The sequence below is a fragment of the Primulina eburnea genome, chromosome 8, assembly GCF_022965805.1.
Source record: "Primulina eburnea isolate SZY01 chromosome 8, ASM2296580v1, whole genome shotgun sequence".
Taxonomy (NCBI): domain Eukaryota; kingdom Viridiplantae; phylum Streptophyta; class Magnoliopsida; order Lamiales; family Gesneriaceae; genus Primulina; species Primulina eburnea.
In genome coordinates this window covers 38,344,003-38,365,858 of record NC_133108.1, presented here as the reverse complement: position 1 = coordinate 38,365,858, position 21,856 = coordinate 38,344,003, and the positions used below count along the sequence as shown (strand labels likewise).

The 21,856-nt window shown below is 36.5% G+C and overlaps 3 protein-coding genes across 6 annotated transcripts; 2 read left to right on the top strand and 1 right to left on the bottom strand.

Annotated features, from left to right (window-relative positions):
• Positions 1–450: 450 nt before the first annotated feature.
• LOC140839590 (neutral leucine aminopeptidase, chloroplastic-like) lies at positions 451–5,818 on the top strand. The gene is made up of 10 exons (XM_073206419.1): positions 451–796; positions 1,397–1,808; positions 1,912–2,106; positions 2,318–2,543; positions 2,681–2,807; positions 2,996–3,091; positions 3,798–3,875; positions 4,352–4,412; positions 4,767–4,954; positions 5,544–5,818. The coding sequence occupies exons 1-10, from the start codon at positions 500–502 to the stop codon at positions 5,670–5,672; spliced, it is 1,809 nt and encodes a 602-aa protein (XP_073062520.1). The 5' UTR covers positions 451–499; the 3' UTR covers positions 5,673–5,818.
• Positions 5,819–7,627: 1,809 nt separating this feature from the next.
• On the top strand, positions 7,628–14,407 carry LOC140839589 (uncharacterized). Its single transcript, XM_073206417.1, has 7 exons — positions 7,628–7,863; positions 8,103–8,144; positions 11,445–11,527; positions 11,626–11,728; positions 11,819–12,032; positions 13,107–13,201; positions 13,439–14,407. The coding sequence occupies exons 1-7, from the start codon at positions 7,722–7,724 to the stop codon at positions 13,684–13,686; spliced, it is 927 nt and encodes a 308-aa protein (XP_073062518.1). The 5' UTR covers positions 7,628–7,721; the 3' UTR covers positions 13,687–14,407.
• LOC140839588 (probable cyclic nucleotide-gated ion channel 6) lies at positions 14,061–20,315 on the bottom strand. 4 transcript variants are annotated; one of them, XM_073206415.1, is made up of 8 exons: positions 20,164–20,315; positions 18,681–18,747; positions 17,465–18,050; positions 17,064–17,276; positions 16,446–16,753; positions 15,717–15,828; positions 15,239–15,475; positions 14,061–15,047 (listed from the first exon to the last, which is right to left on the bottom strand). In XM_073206415.1, the coding sequence occupies exons 2-8, from the start codon at positions 18,716–18,718 to the stop codon at positions 14,355–14,357; spliced, it is 2,187 nt and encodes a 728-aa protein (XP_073062516.1). In that variant the 5' UTR covers positions 18,719–18,747; positions 20,164–20,315; the 3' UTR covers positions 14,061–14,354. The 4 variants fall into 4 exon arrangements, with proteins under 4 accessions (XP_073062516.1, XP_073062515.1, XP_073062514.1 ...); XM_073206414.1 differs by lacking the exon at positions 20,164–20,315 and adding an exon at positions 19,313–19,343; XM_073206413.1 differs by lacking the exon at positions 18,681–18,747 and having other exon boundaries at positions 20,164–20,290.
• Between the last annotated feature and the right edge of the window lie 1,541 nt (positions 20,316–21,856).

The following is a 21,856-nucleotide window of genomic DNA, read 5'->3' as shown; positions in this document are numbered from 1 at the left end:
CACATACACCTGCTATAGATTTAGTTAAAAAATTTAAATAAATTATTATCAATATATATATATATATATATATATATATATATATATATATATATGCATACTCAATGTCTGTTTCGAACCCGTTATTGGATCCGTTGACTCGGACCCATCCCATCCCATCCCTCATTTGATCGGATTTTAACCCATCTCTAGTAATCTCTATCCATGCCACCAGGGGCGGAGATACATGGTTTTGAATTCGGGCTGGATCAATTTTTTTTGAAAAAATTTATAGGTAAATTTTGTATAATTTTCAAATAATATGATATTAGTTCGGATATATCAATTTAAAATATTAAAAATTTTAGAGTTTAAAATTCTAATAAGACGGAGACATATTTCTGACTCATTCCACGGATCAAACCATGCACGAAAGTATCCAAAAAAAAGAAAGAAAACAAAGTTTGGAAGAGATACTGTTAGATATGCTAGTTCGCAGTTCACTGATACCCGCCTTGAAATGGTATCGACATCTCTATCCAACTCCACTATAAATACCACGAGACTGACACGCTCTACAATGGTCGCCATTAAAATACTCTGTACTTCCCTCAATCTCCACGCCTCCGCCTCTTCTTGCTCCTCTCGTCACTTTCATTCTTACCCCTCGTTGTTTGCGATATCCAGAATTGGCGCTGTCTGGGACATTTCTATTTCCGTCCCACCAATCTCGTCCAAAAGAGCGAAGCGAATGGCTCACTTCATCGCGCGTGCCACTCTCGGCCTTTCTGAACCAAACAAGATAGACCCACCTAAGGTTTTCCTTCACCGTCTCTCGCAGGAACAGTGTTGGTTGCATTTTTTGAAGATTATTTTGCGGTTGATTCATATTTTGTCTTTGTTTGGTAGTCTTGGATTGTATTTTGAAGCATATGTATCCTTTGCAGTTTCAGTCTATTAGGTTTCTTATGCAACAATGCTAGTGGATTTAATTTGATTTTGTTTGGCAGATTTATGATGGTGTATTTGAATGTCTTCTTTTAGCAAAAATTCCGACTTTTTGAATCTTAACTGGATGCTATAAAGTTTATTGTTTATGGTATTTTACTTGGATTGCTTAGAATATGTAGTTTGGGCATCTTCTATAGTTGCTTGCTATTTTTTATTTCTTGTTTTGGCTGAATTTCTTTTAAAGTTTTTCTCGGTCCTTTTACTTTTTGAATTCCAAATTAGATTGGTGGTCTCTCTGTTCCTTCATATGTTTCCTGCGTTTGTAGTTCACATCTTACTCAGAAACCGGCATCATGTTTATGTTATGATACATGTATGCATATGGGTGAAAAAAAACTTGTATTTTGTTCGGGGATTTTAATCCTTGCGGAATTACTAAGTTGGATATGTTTTTGAATGGTGTAAGATCTCATTTGCCGCAAAAGAGATTGATTTGGTGGAATGGAAAGGAGACATACTTGCTGTTGGTGTCTCAGAAAAGGATATGGCCAAAGATGAGAATTCAAAGTTCAAGAATCTAGTCTTGCAAAAGCTAGATTCACACTTGGGTGGATTGTTATCTGAAGTCTCAATCGAGGAGGATTTTACTGGAAAGAGTGGACAGTCAACAATTCTCAGGCTTCCTGGTCTTGGTTCGAAAAGGGTTGGTTTAATTGGGCTTGGATCAGCTTCAGCTACTTTGGCTTATCGTGGTCTTGGTGAGGCTGTTGCTGCGGCAGCCAAGTCATCTCAGGCAATTAAAGTTGCAATCACACTTGCTTCTTCTGAAGGCTTATCTTTCGAATCGAAGCCAGCCACTGCTTCAGCAATTGCTGCTGGTACCTTTTTTTTCTTTGGTTCCTAGATATTACTCAACTCAACAATTTTTGTTTCTATTTTTGGAAAATACAGAAATTTATGATGTTTTTCAAATGTATACAGGAGCCATATTGGGAACTTTTGATGATAATCGGTTTAAGTCCGAATCAAAGACACCACTCCTCAAATCGGTGAATATTCTTGGACTTGGTACTGGACCTGAGATTGAGAAAAAAATCAAGTATGCCGAAAATGTCTGTTCAGGGATCATTCTGGGAAAAGAACTTGTGAATGCCCCAGCAAATGTAGTCACCCCTGGTTGGTATCTTTTTGCTACTGGTCTGTTTTCTTTGTCTCTAATCTTTTGATGTAATCAGAGGGATAATAACATGAATTCCGGTATCCATCTATGTTTGCTCTCTGGAAATAGTGTTTCCTTTGAACCTTTTTTATGGTATTTATTTGATAATGTCTTGGACTTTACAGCATAATATTCGTTTTGTTACATTCTAGTATGGGGTTTTTTCAGGAATACTTGCAGAAGAAGCCAAAAAGATTGCATCACAGTACAGTGATGTTTTTTCTGCAAAAATATTGGATGTAGAGCAGTGCAAAGAATTGAAAATGGGTTCCTACTTAGGCGTTGCTGCGGCATCTGCTAATCCTCCACGTTTCATCCATTTATGTTACAAACCTCCGAATGGAGAAGTCAAAACCAAGCTGGCCTTAGTTGGAAAAGGCTTGACTTTTGACAGGTGAATATATAATTTTTTAGTGAGTACGCTACGGTCCTCAAATGAGGAGATTTTTTCAACACCTGAATAAAGTAGACATGTTTTTTCAATCGTGTGTCCTCGTTCATAAAATCTTGAATATTTGTCCTTATATTCAGTGGAGGCTACAATATCAAGACTGGAGCAGGCTGTATGATTGAACTCATGAAATTTGATATGGGCGGTTCTGCTGCAGTTCTGGGTGCAGCCAAAGCTCTTGGTCAAATCAAGCCTTCTGGAGTAGAGGTAAATCATTTCGTTTCTTGCCACTTCAAGGATGTGGAATTCCTTTGACTTGATTAATACCCATCTCTGTATTTTCCATCTATTCCCCTTTGGCTCTCTTGCTATTATTCACAATGGCTGTAGGCCAGTCTATTTCCATAGGTTTTACCAAATGATTTAAAACCTAATATTTGGTTACTTGCTTGCAGGTTCACTTCATTGTTGCAGCTTGTGAGAACATGATAAGCGGGACAGGCATGAGGCCTGGAGACATTGTCACAGCTTCAAATGGGAAGACGATTGAGGTAAATTTTCAGTTTTGCATGCTTTAACCTTTTCTTTTCTGTTCAGTAATTTACTGAATTTTAGAATTATTTTTCTATGTACATTTATGTCCTTGTTCACAAACATTAATGTGCATATATGTTGACTGGTTTTGAGATGTCCTTTCCATGGCATGCCTTGAACAGTTTTTTTGTGCATGTGTTAACTAGTTTGTATGTACTGCAATTCATTGTGAATGTGAATGACTGATGAGTCTGCTTATTTGTGTAAGTTTGTAAATGAAATAAATGTTGGTTCATGAGTTGTGTTGGTTACTTGGCATTCTTATCCTAGTTTCATTTCACACCATGTAAATGCTTAGCTATGGAAACGCTTTTAAGGCTTGTTTACATGAGTACTATCGTTACCATGCTTGTTCCATATAGCTTTTTCATTTTTCGAACCTATATCAATAGTTAATATCTAAATCAACCTGACTTTAACGTGGATTATTGTTCTGACATCTCCAATAAATCACGAGGCATTCAGTATGTGTAATGACTGTTAAATCAGTTTTTAACGTCTTTCTAGTTTAAAATGGAAATACTGAAGTCCTACTTTCTATTTATTTTGACTAAAAGGTCTATGCTGTTTGGTTCTCCTATAGTGTCCATACAGTTTTATAGGTGTTACTCTCTGGTATCGCTGGTCATTTCCCAATTATATATACATCAATCCATGTGGCAGGTAAACAATACTGATGCTGAAGGAAGACTCACCCTAGCTGATGCTTTAGTATATGCTTGTAATCAAGGGGTAGAAAAGGTATACTAAGCTATCTTTTATTTACATTTTCATCCTTCTGACACTTTTTGGGAAGCTTTTTTTTATCATTTTCCTTTGCAGCTAACATCCTTTATCCTGGAAAGATGCCTTAACTCCATTTTTGCCATTATGTAGAATGATTTATGATAGTATCTTCTTCCTGTATTTGTGCTCCTAAATAGTGAAAACATACTTGCTTATTTGAACTTTCGGAGGTAACGCCAAGTATGGTGAGGGCAACGGACTGAAAAGCAGGATGTTACTAAGAAATTGAATCTGCCCCTTTTGATTGAATGAATTGGTTTCTATGCGACATTGTGACCTGAATGTTTTGACGGTGTAAGTTTCCATTTTCTGTCAGACCAAATCAAGAGATTTTGTGGAGTTGTAAAAATCCCTCAATTTCTGCTCTAGAAGTCGATGCCAGAGGTTATTTTGACACTTAGTGTTGTATCAAACGTTTACTTGGTTTGCAGATCGTAGATCTCGCTACATTGACCGGGGCCTGCATCGTTGCTCTTGGACCCTCTATTGCTGGTATTTAAATTTGTTAACAATCTCTCTTATTTGATTTCCGTTAATTATTTTGGACTGGATTATTGTCGAGAAAAAAACAAGAAAGTTATTTTTTTTTTGTTACAAGAGAGGGGGTTACCCAATATTGAACGAGTAATGTATTGCTATTCTTCTATAAGAGTCTATCTCATCTTGTCTTCTTCAATGATATCGTGTAACATTTGATTATTTAGATGGCTGAGTGTAAATTTGTTGCAAAATTGTGAGGGATATGAACGCTAAATGTTTCTGAACTATTAAGTAATAAGTATGTGGGAATATTGTTATACAAAAGTTAACAATGCCATTTTTTTTTCTTGAATACTGACAAAACAGGCATATTTACACCAAGCGATGACCTTGCCAAAGAAGTCCTGGCGGCCTCAGAAATCAGCGGTGAAAAGCTTTGGAGAATGCCGATGGAGGAAAGTTATTGGGAGTCGATGAAATCTGGGATGGCTGATATGGTGAATACGGGTGGTCGTCAAGGTGGTGCCATAACTGCGGCTCTTTTCTTGAAACAGGTTAGCACTCTCAGCTGTTAGGGATGCTTTCTGGTCCTTCCCCTCTAAAATAGTGATTCCTTATCTTCGATGCATGTGATTACAGTATATTTAAAACTATTTAATTCTCTTACGTTGTGCATTACGTATGTGTCACAAATTATAATACTGTAAAATACGTTATAGGAGTGATTTTATCCCTCTATACTGCACATTTTTGTGGTCGGGGGGTAGCTGGAGGGCTTTGAAAAGAAATATATCTCACTTGCAAACATGTTTGGGTGGGATTAAGTAGATGATAAGGTTATCTGATATTGTAATCATCTTTGATTAGCATAAAGCGAGAGTATATCACTATGGGAATTCCAACAAGTTGTTTAACTGATATAAATTGTGACCCTGATCTTGCAAACTAAACGCTAATTGATTGGTAGTTAAATGCATTTTTACACTATGTATCTAAATATAGAATCAGAAGAGAGTGAGGTAAAATATATGAAGTGGAGGAGTCTGTGGCTTCTAATGGATCCTCTTCCTCACCCGTGGGCACATCGATTATTTCTCAGTGTGTGAATAAAGAAATCCGACTATCTGTTATTGTTCTCTACAGTTTGTTGATGAGAACGTGCAATGGTTGCATATAGACATGGCTGGCCCAGTATGGAGCGATAAGAAGAAAAATGCTACGGGATTTGGAATTTCGACGTTGGTTGAATGGGTGCTGAAGAATTCTTTGTAGTTTGAGTACCTTTCTATGTTGCTGTCAGGAGATGATGTTCTTGAGGATGGAAATTGATGTCTATTTGATTATTCTTGATTGAGAATGCATGATTGATCGTTACAATAAATTGGTATCTAAAGAAATTTAGGCCATCGCCTCTCTTATGGGCTTGTTTCGTGAGATTGAAAGGCCGGCTGTGCCATTCTCTATTTTCAAGTATTTACTCCTTGTTTCTTCCCGTGGAATTACTTTCACCTTGAAAGCCACTAGAGCTTCTGGTAACAGTTCATGCAGAAGAAGACCTTAATGTCCTTATTCAAGAAATTATAGGCAGTGACTTGGTTACGGGGCTTACCGGAAACTGGTCGGATTCGCAGGAGGCCTCAGGCCCTACTTAGCCAAAGCTTCCTGAACCTACTGAAGCGAGGAATACTAGTCCCTCTCCAATAGAAAATCCAGAGGAATCCTGCACGGAAAGGGTCACTCAATTCTCTTTCCATCAATCCGATTTTCTTCACCGACACCTCAACAAGGCCTGCCCAAAGGAGAGAAGGGATGTAAAATACTCAGAGAAAATGATATTCCCCGAGCATTTTCTTTATACAACTAGTAACTTAATTTATGGAACAACTCTTCGTCCCCTTGATCAAGACATTTTCCTTATTATCCTAATTTACCAATATACAAAAAAATCTCCTTGTTATTGGGAATTTACGGCTATTAGCCAATTATCCAACATTATAATTCTTATTTTTCGACACTCTCCCGATATTTCTCGTTTCTAGTTTGGATATAGTCAATCATTTGAAGCAAAAGGCTACCAAATTTTATAGTGAGCGCATCGGCCAACCAAAAGTAGGTAGAGACATACAGTGTGCAAACCGAGCCATTGTCTATTTTTTTAAATGGACTATTTCTTGATTTCCATGTTGTTCTGTCTACGAGTGGGTCTCGTGTGAGATCGTCTCACGGATCTTAATCTGTGAGACGGGTCAATCCTATCCATATTCACAATAAAAAATAATACTCTTAGCATAAAAAATAGTACTTTTTCATGGACGACCCAAATAAGAGATCCATCTCACAAATATGACCCGTAAAATCGTCTCACACAAGTTTTTGCTTCTATCTACATGCAATACTGATGGCTGATTTGTTATTGCAGTAGAGTCTCGTAGGTTCATGCCACTTAGTCTTCAAATCTCCCAGCACGATTTTTTTTATCCATGACTTGTTTATAGTCTAACAACAATCTCATATAAAATAGACATTTGATATCGTTTGATGCGAAAGACAAGATTTAAATTGAAAGATAAAGTTGGATTTATATTAACCATTATGAATATATAAATATTTGTCAGAATTTGATACCGATGATAACTATTTATTTTAATAAATTCTAAATAATTTTATAATAAGTGAAAGCACTTGTATTTTATAAAGCTAAAATAAATTAGTCGAGGAAACATTCTTTTTTTTGTTTATTTTAAGAGAGTGAGTGATTGATTTATTTATTTTGATTAGGAGAGATGTTTGATATAATTAATACTAGGAAAAGATGCACATGCATTGCATGTGCTATTATTATTTTTAATTTGATCAAATAATACTAAATAATTAACACGAAATTATTTTCGATTTAGAAAAGTTATTCGATTTAAAAGGGAATTTTTATTTTGATTTTTTTCTATTTAAAATATGGAGTGACTTAAAAAGACTTTAAATATTGTAAGAAAGATAATTATAGAATTAAATATTTTGGTGTCCTCAAATGTAGTTATTCTAAGACTCTCACACTTAATATAATAGTATAGAAGTATAGATAGATAATATGCGAATATTGATTGCTTTTAAATCAAAAATTGTAAAAACTTAATTTAAAGAAAGTCAAACAAAAGAAATGTTGTCGACAAGACAGAGAAACGTGTCTCTTCCCACGTGCCACTCGAACAGCGAAGGTCGGAGCCCACATATAGCCCTCCTACTTGCCTTTTTCACTTCTCAATTCCTCGATTCATGTAAGCAAAGCAAAGCTCCTATCTCTCACTTTCTTGATCAGTGGGAACGATGAGTGTTTCTCTGACTGTAATGACCTTTAATCTTCTTGAGGACCAGCCAGAGGACAGTCCCAACTCATGGCAAAAGAGGAAAGAGTTGTGTGTAACTGTGATAACTAGTTATTCTCCAATGATTCTTTGCACGCAGCAAGGTCATTACATATGTGTGTATATCTCTTTATGTATGTTAAAAATGTAACTTCTGATTTGGATGTTGATTGGCCTAAAAGTTTGTTTTCTTGACTTGGCTGATCTGGGCTTTCTTGAATTTACTTGATTGTTCGCTTGCTTTTCTAAGTTGTTAAAAATGTTTACTTGTTTGGTGATCTTGGTGTGATTTAACGAGTTTTTCACTTTCTTGTTTACCCTTTTCTTATTTTCCTATGATCAGGCGTGAAATCACAGTTAGACTACCTACAGCAATGCTTGCCAGGTAAAGCTTAAAATGGTTTGCTATTTTTTTTCTAGTTAATCTGATTATTTGGTTTGTTACGAGCTTAGAATTATTTAGAATTTTTTTCGTTTTTGGTTGACGAAGGTAAGGATTGTTCCGTTTTGCCCTTATCATTGGAAGTGGCATGATTATTTATTTCACGAACTGATCAAATTGACTGAGGTTGGCAAGCTATCAGATTTACCTGATTCTTACTTTTGGGTTGACGTCGCTAAACATTGACAATTTTTCCTTTGTTTGAAACAAAGCTAAAACGTCTGAGATGACAACATTACTTTCTTAGATGCTATAAGCCTCGTCAAGGAGCAGATACAGTTGGGGGTCGAGAAGAAATATGGTCTTGCAAATTTAATATTAAGTAACTATATGAATGACTATTGATGTATTGCAGAGGTGTCTTTGCTACCGTGTCTTTGCTCAACCAACATTTTCTTTTTCATTATAACTAGGGGCCAGGCATGCATGACCGATTCCGGTCAATTTACTATTTATAGTGACATCCCTATGGACAAACAAATCATAGCATTTTGCTGCCTGTCAGAAATGCAGCACTGAGACGTTCCATTCTTGCTCATTAGATCAATGAAATCTTTAATAACTTATTGATGAAAATAACTGATTTACGGATAGAAAAAAAACTGACCTGTCTAGTCACCTACATGTTTCTGTTGAATCTAAAATTCTTGTGGAAATAAGATTATATTGAAGGACTAACGATGTAAAGCACAACCATATCAAGTGTCAATGATAAAGCACTATGAGACAAATAAGCTCCATTAAGCGGCCATTTGGATAAGTTTCTAGGAAGGTCTGGATGGGAGTTTCAAACTGCAGTATCCTTGAGGGCATTCTATTTATCAGGTAAGTGGCAGTTAGTATTGCATCACCCCAATGGTATCGGGGAACATTTGAGGTAAAGTATAATGCACGGGCAACCTCAAGAAGATGTTGATCTTTCCCATTTTGTTGTGGAGTGTCCACACATGTGCTTTGGTGAATAATCTCATATGATTGCAGATAACTTCCCAACACAGAGTTGAAATAATCACAGGCCTTATCAACGCGTAGCACACGAATATGAGAAGAAAATTGTGTTTTGATCATTGAATGGAAATGTTTAAAGATCTTAGCACTTTCTGATTTATTTTTCATGCGGAAGACCCAAGATAGACGTGTGTGGTCATCGATAAATAAGATAAACCAGCGAGTCTCGCTAAGGTTGGGGGTATTTGATGGTCCCCAAATATCACTATGGATAAGGGAGAAAGGCAAAGATGGTTTATAACAATTGGGTCTAAAAGTTGCAGGAGTATGTTTGGAAAATTGACAGACATCACAATGGAAAGGAATAGATATTTATTAAATAAGTTGGGAAACAACTTCTGAAGATACAATGGATTTGGATGACCTAAACGGTAATGCCATAATAAAATATTCATGATCTTATTCAAACTTAAAGCAGAAACATAGTGAGGTACTTATGGTGGGGGCAGAAAGTTTATCTTGAGAATGTACAATTCTGCAGACAGTTCAGCACTGTCAATCGTCTTCCCCAATGCCACATCCTGGAAAACTCACGAATTACCCAAAAACTTAGTCAAGCAGCCAAGTTCATGATTCAGTTTACTAACAGACGGTAGATTACAAGCAAATTTGGGCTTAAATAAGACTGAATGAAGGCATATATCCTAGATAATTGAATGGAGCCACAACAAGTCATGGTGGATAGAGATCCATTGGCTATTCGTACTGTGTTAGGGGCGTTGCACTACGGAAAGTTATGAAAGTAACTGAGGCACCTGGTCATATGGTCGGATGCCCCCGCATCGTTTATCCAATAAGATGACACATCATGCCGTGAAGATGTAAAGGAGACAATGCCTGAATGAGCCACATTACCGGTGCCACTGAGAGACGGTGTGGGTGTGACAAGAGGCTGTCCAAACAATTTCTGAAGAGCATCAAGCTGTTCCTTCATGAATGGTTGCTGCTCTGAAGGTGGAGGATCAACAACAATTGTGTTTGCACGTCTCTCCCGGGCTGGCTTCCAATCAGCAGGTTTCCCATGAATTTTCCAGCACGTGTCGTATGTGTAGGTTTGAGACATTTGGGACACCATGGACGACCTTGCTTGAATTGGTCAGTGTCGGGTAAGTTAGAGATCATACGCATACTACAACCAGAGTCATTGCTTGGAGAAGGGAATCATATTGGGCAGCCAAGGCGGATGTGTCAATGGAGGAAGGATGATCTGACGGTGTCAACATAATCTTCCGACGGCTCTCTTAATGACGTACAACAGAAAAAACATGCTCAGTAAAGGCTTAGTACCCAAAATTATCCCCTGGACGTCATCGAATGGTGAGTTGAGGCCCGACAAAAATTAGAATATCTTCCATTGCTTGACAATACCACGAAATCGGTTGCCATCTGCTGGACACTCCCACTCATACACTTCAAAGAGATCTAATTGTTGCCATAGACCGGTAAGAAAGAGAAAGAAATCGGTGACCGAGGACTCCCCTTGGCGGAGATCTTGCAAACGGTATTAAATTGCAAACAATTCAGAGGTATTATCTTTGGAGGAATATGTATCTCTTGCAGCCTCCTAGTTATCCTTGGCACTACGATAGAGGAGGAAATTCTCTCCAATCTCCGTTGTCATGGAGTTTATTAACCAAGACATAACCATGCAAATCTCCGAATTCCAGATCCAAAATTTCAGATCATCAGACGCCGGACATAGCGCGTCGCCGGACAAGAAGCCATCTTTCCCACGGCCACAGATAAACAACATAACGCATTGTGACCACTGCAAATAATTCTTGCCATTCAATCAATGACAAGTAATGGGTACCGACTGGAAATCAATTGACGCAGGGTTGGACTCCGGATTTTGGGATATTTAGGCGTTGACATGCCGTATTTGGTCATTTCTTATCTTATCCTGTAGCTCTGATACCATGTAGTTAGAATAGAGAGAATTGGTGAAACATCATATACTTCTTTTCTGAAATGTAGAGTCTGCAATGATTAAATAAAGAACTAAGGAGATGAGATAACCTAATCCTAGGAATTTAAAATATAAAGGTATAAATAAAAAGAGAGATAAAATGATAAATAAGTTCCTATTCAACTAAGTAAAGATAAGATCAACACATGTTTCCCATCTCTTCTCGGGAAGCAAATGGGCTGTTACTGATTGATATTCATTGTTTAAAATCTCATTATTGACTTCAAGCTTTATTTGATATGGGACTTATTCTTTTGATCAACAAGGTTATGAACAATTTGGAGTTTCAAGGAAAGGATTTGAAGATACCTCAGATCAGTATTGCACTATCTTTTATGACAAGGATAAGGTCAATTTCATCTTTAAAAAATCATTTTGGTCTAGATCTTCATCATCTGAATAGTCGACAAACCAGTTCTTCAGATAATATTTCATTGCTTCATGTAGGTTGAGTTGTTGGAAGGTGGAACCTTCTGGTTGTCAGAGTCACCTTCTGTGCCTGGAAGCATCTCGTGGGGTTCCACAGATCCGTGCATTTCAACATGGGCTATATCCTTTTCATAATTTTAGAAAATTGTTTTTCATTCATTTAGCTTAGTGGCGTCACATCTATATTTTTTTCCTTAATAAATTGTGTACACATTTCAGCTCAAAGGAGTCGAGCCACCCAGTTTTTCATTTCAGATAGTGAATACAAACATGGATGAGTTTAGTCCTCGTGCTCGAAGGCGTGGTGCTTTACTCACATGGCAGCATATTGCGTCCTTACCTCCTAGCTTGCCTGTTGTTTACTGTGGGGGGTTTAACACACAAAAGGAATCAACAACGGGGCGCTTTCTTCTTGGAAGATCAAGGTATTATTTTCAGTTGCTGTCTCAATTTCATTGTTTGACGAAGGTTTCGATAAACTTAAGTTGGTGACATCTCTACTTATTCATGAGGTGTTAGTTGATTTTTCCCTAAAAATCCGGTGTATGAAAAAAGCAGCGACGATACACAATGTTTAAACTGGAGTCTCATACTTCTAATATAGCTATCTGATTACCATATTCCCATTGATACGGATGCTAACTTTCTTGAAACTTGATAATGAGGTTATGATATCTATCCTTGCTATTTCATTTTTCCCATGCGATACCACCCCCATGCAATTTTTGCCACTGGTGGTTTATTTTTCATTTCTACACCGATCCTTGAGAACGCAGGGTTAAACTTGTAGTTTCTGTCAAATCCTGATATCTCGAAATAATTTTATCGTGTTTGATTGAGAATCAAGTTGAAATTTATGATAGGATGAGTTTGCACGAGTACAAGAATCTGTGTGTTGTATGGTTGACACTGATGATATTAAATCTCGCTAGACTTGAACAAACCACAAGAATATTAGTGTCGTGCATTTTTCACCCATTATTGTATTCTAGTCTTTCTAGCACTCTAAAGGAGTGAACAAGGACAAATAAATATTATTAATAGATTTTTTCTAACCTAATGGAAGTGAGCTGTCTTTTCTCCTTTCTTATCTCAGCTCTATGACAAAAAGGAAATACTAAACTTGACTAATTTGCACTTAGTGGGCCAGAATAACTGGCATAGTTATCCCCCTTGCATGAAACCCGTGTTCTTCATTTTATTTTTTATTGATAGTCTCTTTTCGTCTCCATGCCATGTACACACTTTGCGAGGTACCATGCTTATGGTGAATATCTCTTAAAACCAATCAAATTCTCATTTAGAGAGCGAAGATTGGATACAGAATGTTCAAAATATCACATTCTGTTGCATGGTAATGTTAAACAAATGTAACATTATCTCCTCCTCCTTTAAAATGTGTTTAGAACTAAACAGGTTCAGCCATATAGACAAATCTAAACAACTATTGAAGTTGTAGCTCTGTATTTTCTCTTGTTTTATGTTTGCTGCTTTTACAGGGAACATGGTGTTGTAGGTGATATGAGGGATGCTTGGCCCAATGCACGTACGAGGAAAAATGTTTCTTTAATTCGCACTTACCATGGATTTAAAGGTATGACATTTGCACTGCACCTTCATCACTATTAAACTGAAGTCTAATTGTTTTGGAAACATCAATTTCCTCCATTGTTATTTAGGTTGCTGATACAACACGGTAATAAAAAACTGGAGTTTGGGTTGTTGATTGAATGAAAAGTTGAGTTGCATGGTTACCAACTGTTATTTTTTCAATGAAGTGGCATAAATATAGTCCTTGCATCAATACTTATTATTTATTAGTTGTTATCAGGTGACAAGCAAGGAGTTCTCGAGTTCCTAAAGATAGTATTTCGAGCACTTTGTCTTTGTTGGGATCGACAAACTCAAGATCTTCACATCGACTGGATTCTTTTCAGAGGCAGACCATTGATCCCTGTCTCGTGTGAGGTGGTCAGCGACAATGTCGATGGTTATTATCCTTCGTTGCACTATCCTATATTTGCAGAATTCATGCTTCCACGCACGGTAAGATTCATTGAATCGCCTACTCGAGAATGAAGAAAGACACCTTTACAATTTGGCTTTATTTCTGCAAATTTCCTTTTTTTTTTTGTTCAATATTTGGTTTTTTACATTATTTGCTCTTTTAACTAACTTTTTTGTTCAAAGTTACCATCATTTTCGCTTTTTATGGCTTTATTTGTTATTATTATATGTTTTTGCAATTGTAGAAAAATTTATGGCGAGAATTTTGGTTGCTCGTCGGAAACAATTTAATAACCAAATTAACACTCAAAAGTAGAAACTTAAATTGATCAATACTCCCATGGGACATGTAATGTTTTCGACGTACACCTTATTCCACAACAGGTAATATATTTCAGTGTAAATGTGTAATTTTTGTACCACTGATTCAACTATTGACACCAATGTATTAAATCAAGCAATTGTTAATAAAACTCATCTATTTGAAAATATACAATGGTACACTTGAATTCACCAGTCATAAGTCATAACTCATAAGAAGTTGGTCGACAACGGTATTGACAAATTGCATCAAATAAGAAGTGACAAAGAGGGGAGAGGCTAATCTTCAAATAATATTGTTTCTCCCAGTTATATTACCATACTCCATTTTCCTCACAATTGCAAGTTCTTCCTGATACACATTTTTCACCATTAAACAAGCATCTAACGTCACTCATTTCAAAAGACGAAATACAACATCAATCAGCATCTGCAGTAAAATCAGGCTCTGGGGGCTTCTGAAGTTTGACCAGCTCTCGAGCACTCTTGAGATCTCGATTTCTATGAACTCCACGAAGAGCATTTGCAGCAAATCGGGAAGCCAGGAACGTTGCTCCGATGCTGTATGAGCCTCCACCAGCATTGCTGCTAGCTGCAGCTAACTCTTCAGCTTCTTCTTCCTTCTTTCTAAGTTCCAAGATTTTCCTCTTTGAATAGCGACGCCAAGCTGCTTGAATGAAGCAAGCAGCCCAAGTACGCCACTGCTGTGAGTAGAAACGGAATGTGTGTTGGACTTGTCTACTGTGGAGACGTCTGAACTGACCAGCGACAAATTTTAGCTCATCAGCTGAAAGGGCAAAAGCTTCCACTTCAGTTAGAGCCTTCACAGTTCGTGTAGAAGATGGTAGATTAGAACCAGATTTGGGATCAAGAGCCCAGGTCAAAAGCTCCTCCCCACAAAAATCTCCTTCTTTCAGTAAACTTCGGTTGAAGAATCCACTTCTTCCGCCATCGGTAGTCACACTCTCAAGACGACCACGAATGAGGAATATCATCTCGTCAACTGGATCTCCTTCCCGAACAATGTAAGTATTTTCCGTGAATAGAGAAGGCTGGAGCCTCTCACAAATGGCATCAAGCAACCTCTCATCCATATTCTCGAAGAGAGGTACCTTATAATATTGGAGATTATAGATATTAGCAAACATGCAGATCTAATTCATCAATAGTTAAGATCCAGAAATGGGAGGTCGTTTTAGACCAGTTTCAGGGGCATAAAAATGGACATCACATCATGTGAATTGTGAAGTGCATGTAGAAATGCTTCTGAGTTAAAGAATTAAAATGTAAAAAATAAAGTTACCCTTTTGACGAGGGCCAGACAGAGATGCCGTTTTATGTCTCTTCGAAGATCCTTGGGTAGAGTTTGCACCAAACTTTCTTCATCAACTCCACGCGTTTCCAACCACTTGTACTGGTCATAACGTCTAACTCGCTCCCTGAGATCTTGGGGGAGCAAGCGATGATGCATCCATTGCTCTGAGTCACGTCGTTTTACTCTCATCTCTTCAAGTCGAATAGTAAGTGACTGAAGATATGTCTGTAACAGTGATACAACCAAACAAGATTCCTCAATTTTCAGGTACCAAACATCATGAATATCTCAGGATCATAGAGATGGTAAAACAGCCATAGTCACAATTGTCTCATACAAGATACACTGGATTTATTCTGTTTTAAAAATTTGGACATCGTTTTGAAAAGCCAAAAACAAAAAGGAATTAATTCAAATTCGAGGCAATGGAAATCAATATAAGAAGATAGGCGACTTTTTTAAATACCTGCATGTTTCCAATTAACAACGCAAAGAGAATAAGTCCCAAAATGGCAAGGGCGATACTGAATATAGACTCTCCAGGGTAAGTACTGGTTTGAAGTCCCTGGCCAAGTGTGCTGTCAAAAGAAAGATGAAAAAGACGTAAATGTTGGAAGGGGCGACTTGAGTTACAGTGGTCGGTCCTATTAACATATGAGAACCCATCAAAATGTGTTCAGTAATACACAAGCACGAAATTGTAGTTTCACTAAGCTTCTCTGATGAAGAAAGCAAGGAGTTGGTATCTCTGAGCCAATCTTGGAGGCAAAATCCTGGTGGTTACACCAAATTACTTTTGGTATTCTGTCTTTTAAGCTACGAAAGCGGTAAAATTTATTATTTAAACTTGCTTTAACTCAATCCTTTCTGCATATTATTAAGTAATTTGCCTCTCTCTCCAGAGTAGAAATCTTCCAAATTTTCATGTATAGGATTTGGCCAGTTCCAGGACTTGAAAGGTGAGCATGTCTCGTTTCATCTCCAAAATCCAAACAATGAAAAAATGAAAAACGAAAATGAAGAAGAATAAAGACTATAATGAATCAGAGATCAGAAAATGTCATCTGCACTTGGTGAACACTACTAGTGTGAATTCGGCAGGTCAAAGATGCACTGTGACAAAACTTCAAAATAACGAAAATCCTCAGGTTGGATTTAGATATGTGAATTAGCTTATGCACATAAGTTAGTTCACCTCAAATTTTGCAGCCCCCACCACAGACAGTAACAGTATTTTGACAGAAAGTCTTTAGATGAAACAATGTCAGATGACAACGCCTGCTTAAAAATTCCAAAATCAAATGGCGGATTATTCTCATCACCCACAGGGCAAGCCGATCTTAAGACAGTACTGCTGATGTTGCTCCAGGTATCATAGTCATTCATCTTCTGATTCCCACAATACAAGAAATTTTTGTGGCATTCTTTCGTGCGTTTACAGGCTTTCTGCCAGCAGGTATCATTACGTTCCACAGATAATAAGTACCAGAAAGCCCCAACTATCTGCAAAAAACCCATGCAGAAGATGATGGAAACAATACTTACAGAAAAACTAATCCAATCAAAGATGCACCAATGTTATTTTCAAGGTGAACTTGAGATAGGACCTGATTTTGTTTTTTCATAAGGTGGAAATGCAGATGAAATATCAATATCAGCAACAAACTTCTTGAATGGAGAAATTTTGATGATATTGACACATAAACTGGACTCAAAATCTATACCACAAAAATGTTCAAGAAATATATGGTTTACATTTAGTTTATTTCAGACACATGTTATAAATTTCAAGAACTTCATTTATATGGCTTACATGACTGGCGAGCATGTACAGCAGCAAATAAGAAACTGCACCAGCCCATGCAGATTCAGCGAAGACACCAGAAGTCCTTTTCAATTCCGAAGTGAGTGGAAAAATTCTGAGAAATCTAGGAATATACTGAAGCAAAATGATATAAAGTAGAGCCTGTTTTGTCGCCAGTACGTCAGAGCCTTTTGACCTCTGCAGAAATCTCCATACGACAATCTGCGCAAGTTCAACAAGATATAGAAGTGTTAATGCCACAAGAAAATCTCCAAATACTTTCTCAGATATCGAACATATGATCACTAACAAGAATTCACCATAATTTAATCAAAATAATCAAATCTTTCTGTGTGGCTATGAATCACAAAGTTGAGGGAAACACAAAGTTGAGGGAGTTTTCTGCAGACCTGTGGTAAGGGCAGCACAGCAAGGAAATCAATGATAAAATGGCACTTCAAGTATCGTTTAGCAATTTTTGCAGGATCTATGACAAGTTCACCTCTCCCAAACACTCGAGATGATGGAGCAATATAAGCTGTTCGAAATTGGAGAACCATGTGAATAAGATAGAAAGCATCAACAACTGTCCGCAGTGTCGTAGCCGTGATAGCTAACTTTCGATCTATATCTAAGCAGTTTGATGATTGACTAAAAACGGGAAGATAGAAAAAAAGTGGATCCACAGATACACCCAGAATACATGACATTACAAAAAGCCTGTTCCAAAGTGTCAGATATTTGTCTTGAGGGTCAAATATCTTCTTCTCTGACACTCTGAGATCTTCGGGAAATACCGCCCGAGAGACGCCAAATCCAAGGGACCGGCCTATGGATTTTAGTCCTTGGGATCCTTTCCTCATTCCTTTCTTAAAGGACTTTGCTGGAGAGCGAATTGGATGCCTAGCACGGCCAACACCATCAATATTGAAGCCACACTTATTTGATACAGCTGAAGATGACGGGGACGAAAGTCTGGAGTCCAGGTCATCCAACCTTAACATAAAAGATCCTTCGTAATCACAACACCAATAAAAGAAATAGAAACATCTCAAGCCATGTCAGCAAGCACAATTATGTGTAGCTATTTGAGCATCATATGTTTTTATTTTTTGAGAAACTGTTTACATCTCAAGATAATGCTACAGTGTTACTTTGAGATACAACCTAGCTTCAGAAAAAAAAATATTTAAGAGGACATATTTTAGATTAATTATAAACTGATATTTTCCCCAAATCAGTTATGAGTTAACTGTACCTCTTTCAGAATTTGTGGTGTTGCATTCACTCTGATGAAAACCTTTCACGCCAAGAAAAAGAATATTTAAGAAAAAATGTTTAAGATTAAATAAAACTGATTTTTTCTTCCAAGTCAAGTAATTTACCACTTTCAAAATGAAAGCGCTGTTACTTTTCACTCTTGATGGAAATCTTCCTACTCTCACATAACTTAAAAAAACAGAACTTCTTCGCTTTTTTCTCTTCAAGGAAATAACACAATTAAACATCATATTTGCGACATAAGAGCATAAAATATCTTGAAAAAAATTAGGATTTAAAGCTAGTTTCATAGGACAAAGAAACCTTCAGTTTCATAACATGTGTGGGCAGAAAGAAATAGGATACCTTTGAAACTTATCACGCTGCCCACTGAGATCAAACATCACGTATAATTCACATAACACAATATCAACTGCAGAGAAAAAAAATTAAGATTACAAATGAAAGTAATGAAAGGGCTTCGAGTTTCCAAACATTTAAGACCTGAAATTTTTTACATGCCACATTTTCAACACTATAGACCAACTCACAAACAACCTTTTCTGGAAATATCAAATCAAACAAATGAAATCCAAAAATAGGTATTTTATTTGTTCAGCATAGAACATCTCTAAAAGAACCAGGAACCAGCAGCCAAACACCTTAACATTCATTTAGATTATAGCATAATTCCATATACATGACAAATAACATTAGTGTTCAATATATCCAAGCTAATCCACTAGAAAAGGATTATATTATACAGCATAAAGGAAACACATAACTATGCTGTCAACAAGAACTATATAGATAGTTGAAGTTGTACATGTTTGGTAACATATCTCATAAAATGACAATGGAAAACAAAGAGTTATCAGATTTATTGAAAGAGGCCTAAAATGAAGAAAACCTTTTGATTAAAAAAGAAAAAAAAATTCTAAAATCCAAAGAATATATAGATAAGATGTTCCACAGAACCTAAAAAACAAAACACTCACCTAAAACCCCATTCATGACTTCTCAATTTATAAAGAAGAGATGAACATGCCAAGGCCAATAAAAATCATGACAATTAGCCAACATAGGTATAAACCACCTAAAAATCACTACAAAATCCAATCAGATTTCCATAAAGCAGAAACATCACAAAAAAAGTCCCTTCTCCAAGGAAAGATCACTTAAATAAACTCAAAATCAAATGTATCAATTTAAGTTCTAAAAAGACAGCACACTGCAAAGAACAAAACGGAGCAGGAGAAAATCATTGTTTAACCATGGTGTGATAACAGTCCAATAAATGAGTTTCGTATCAAAACGGATACCCATATTTCATACCATAGAACTGCCTTTGATATTTTTCCGAAATTCAATAGCATCAATGTACCTAACCGTATTTCTTAAACCTGACATCTAAAACTTGCTCAAAATAAATAAAGAGCAGATTCCCCACATCCAAATCTTAGCTACACAATCCATTGATGTGTAATTATTATCATAGAAACCACAAACTTGATCGACTCCTCAAACAATTTTTTTTAACATTAATTCTATATTTTTCACTCTAAGACTCCTAAAATGGCAATCAACAGATACCATTAGATCAAACAGATAACGTAACCAAAAAAAAAAATTACATAGCCAAAGAAAAACAGAAATCTAAACAAGACTTCAAACACCAACTCTGATTGTACAATAGATATCACAAAACAATAGAAATCACTGAAATTCATGAGATGATACAACGAGAACTCAATTAGATTAAACGTTCCACATATAACAAATAGAGGGAAGCATAAAAAATCGCCATCCAGATACTGAAAACAAAAACAGATAAAAGCAAGAAACTTACGGCATAAATTCTGAGACGGAGCAATTAATTAGAGCATAAATATTTAGAAGAAAGAGGCATCTTTGAAGTTGCAGAAATGAAGTCAAGCGTTTATCTAGACGACGACTATTCATGAGAGGGGGGTGGGGTCTGGGGAGCAGCTTCGAAATGACCGATCTGCCCTTTTCCTTGCCTTCCTGTCACCTCCTCCAAATCGTGAACTTCTATGGACCTTCTAACTAATGTGTTTTTTAATCGCACGGTGGATCAGAATATTATTATATAAAATAATATATATATATATATATATATATATATATATATATGTGAAATTTTAAAATTTAAATAAAGTAAGTATGATCACAATTTCAAATATAATTATATATTTTAAACAAAAAATTATAAACAAAATATGATCTAATATTATTAAAACAATATTTTTAACATAATTCAACATCCAAATAATCATGTATACATAACCAAAAATAAAATTTAGGATATTAAATACAAAAACAATAAAATTTAATAAAATAAAATTAATGAATCAGTTCGATCGATTTTTGACCGGTTCATCTGTTGACGATCGGTTCGATCGATTTTGAGTGATTTAATCGTTAAATTGGTTTTTACAGTAGTCGAGCAATTATCGGTTCTCGATCGAAGCGAATGATCTGATCTGAAAACATGTCGTCTAACAACATAGACATGACATACTGTTGTGATTTTAAACTAAAAGTTTTTTTCCTTCAAAATATGCTTTCAATTAAAAAAAATATTACTCTAAATATCTCTCATTGGTGAATATTTTGTGCGATGGATGGCTATCAAACACTGCTAGAACAAGAATAGTTTGGCGTGTCCATCAAATATTTTTATGTAATTTAACAATAAGATTTAAGATAGCTACGTCAAGCAAGTGAATGTTCTCCCCGAAGAAATAGAGAGTGAGCAAAAAATTAAGCCGCAATATTGTCAACTGAATAAAGAATACAAAGAATTATATTTATATATCTAGGGTAAACACAAACAGAGTAAAATGACTAATCTACACTTGAGAACTAACAATAATATATTCTAACATCCTTCCTCAAACTCGCGATGCTACAACTAAAAGCATTGAGAGTTTGTCAGACAAAAAACGGAAGTGCGAAGCGGAATGTGCCTCGATAAACATATCAGCTATCTGCAGAAAAGAAGGAACGAAACGTAACGTGATGGTGCCAAGCTGGAGATGCTTTGTCCTCTCATGAAAAACTGAATTGTGTGCAATCTGAATTGCACTCTGATTATCACAATATAACGGAGTAGGATGACGAAGAAGGATACCCAAATCCGCAAGCAACCAACATAACCAATCAATCTCGCAAGTGGTTGAAGCCATAGCACGATACTCGGCTTCGGTGGAAGATCTAGAGATAACAACTTGTTTCTTACTTTTCCAAGAGATAATAGAATCTAAAGAAAAATACAGAAGCCAATGGTTGACTTACGATTCGTGGGATCGCCAGCCCAATCAACATCAGAGTATACACGCATCTTTAAGGAGTAAGTAAAAGGAAACAAAAGACTCTGAAACTGAATGCCCCCGAAGATACCTCAGAATGCGAAAACAGCAAACCAATGAACTGTAGTTGGTGCAGTGACAAACTGACTTACTGCATGAACAACATGCGCAATATCTGGACGAGTCACAGTGAGATAGATCAAGCTGCCA

Excerpts from the sequence above, each read along its gene's own strand:
- LOC140839589 (XM_073206417.1), top strand. The coding sequence starts at position 7,722 with ATGAGTGTTTCTCTGACTGTAATGACCTTTAATCTTCTTGAGGACCAG. Across the intron at positions 11,729-11,818 it reads GTGCATTTCAACATGGGCTA|CATTTCAGCTCAAAGGAGTC; the intron begins TATCCTTTTCAT and ends AAATTGTGTACA. Across the intron at positions 12,033-13,106 it reads TTTCTTCTTGGAAGATCAAG|GGAACATGGTGTTGTAGGTG; the intron begins GTATTATTTTCA and ends CTGCTTTTACAG.
- LOC140839590 (XM_073206419.1), top strand. The coding sequence starts at position 500 with ATGGTATCGACATCTCTATCCAACTCCACTATAAATACCACGAGACTG. Across the intron at positions 797-1,396 it reads ACAAGATAGACCCACCTAAG|ATCTCATTTGCCGCAAAAGA; the intron begins GTTTTCCTTCAC and ends GAATGGTGTAAG. Across the intron at positions 2,544-2,680 it reads AAAGGCTTGACTTTTGACAG|TGGAGGCTACAATATCAAGA; the intron begins GTGAATATATAA and ends CCTTATATTCAG.
- LOC140839588 (XM_073206413.1), bottom strand. The coding sequence starts at position 20,276 with ATGAATAGTCGTCGTCTAGATAAACGCTTGACTTCATTTCTGCAACTT. Across the intron at positions 15,829-16,445 it reads TGGGGGCTGCAAAATTTGAG|CACACTTGGCCAGGGACTTC; the intron begins GTGAACTAACTT and ends TTCTTTTGACAG. Across the intron at positions 15,476-15,716 it reads TGTTAATTGGAAACATGCAG|ACATATCTTCAGTCACTTAC; the intron begins GTATTTAAAAAA and ends TCACTGTTACAG.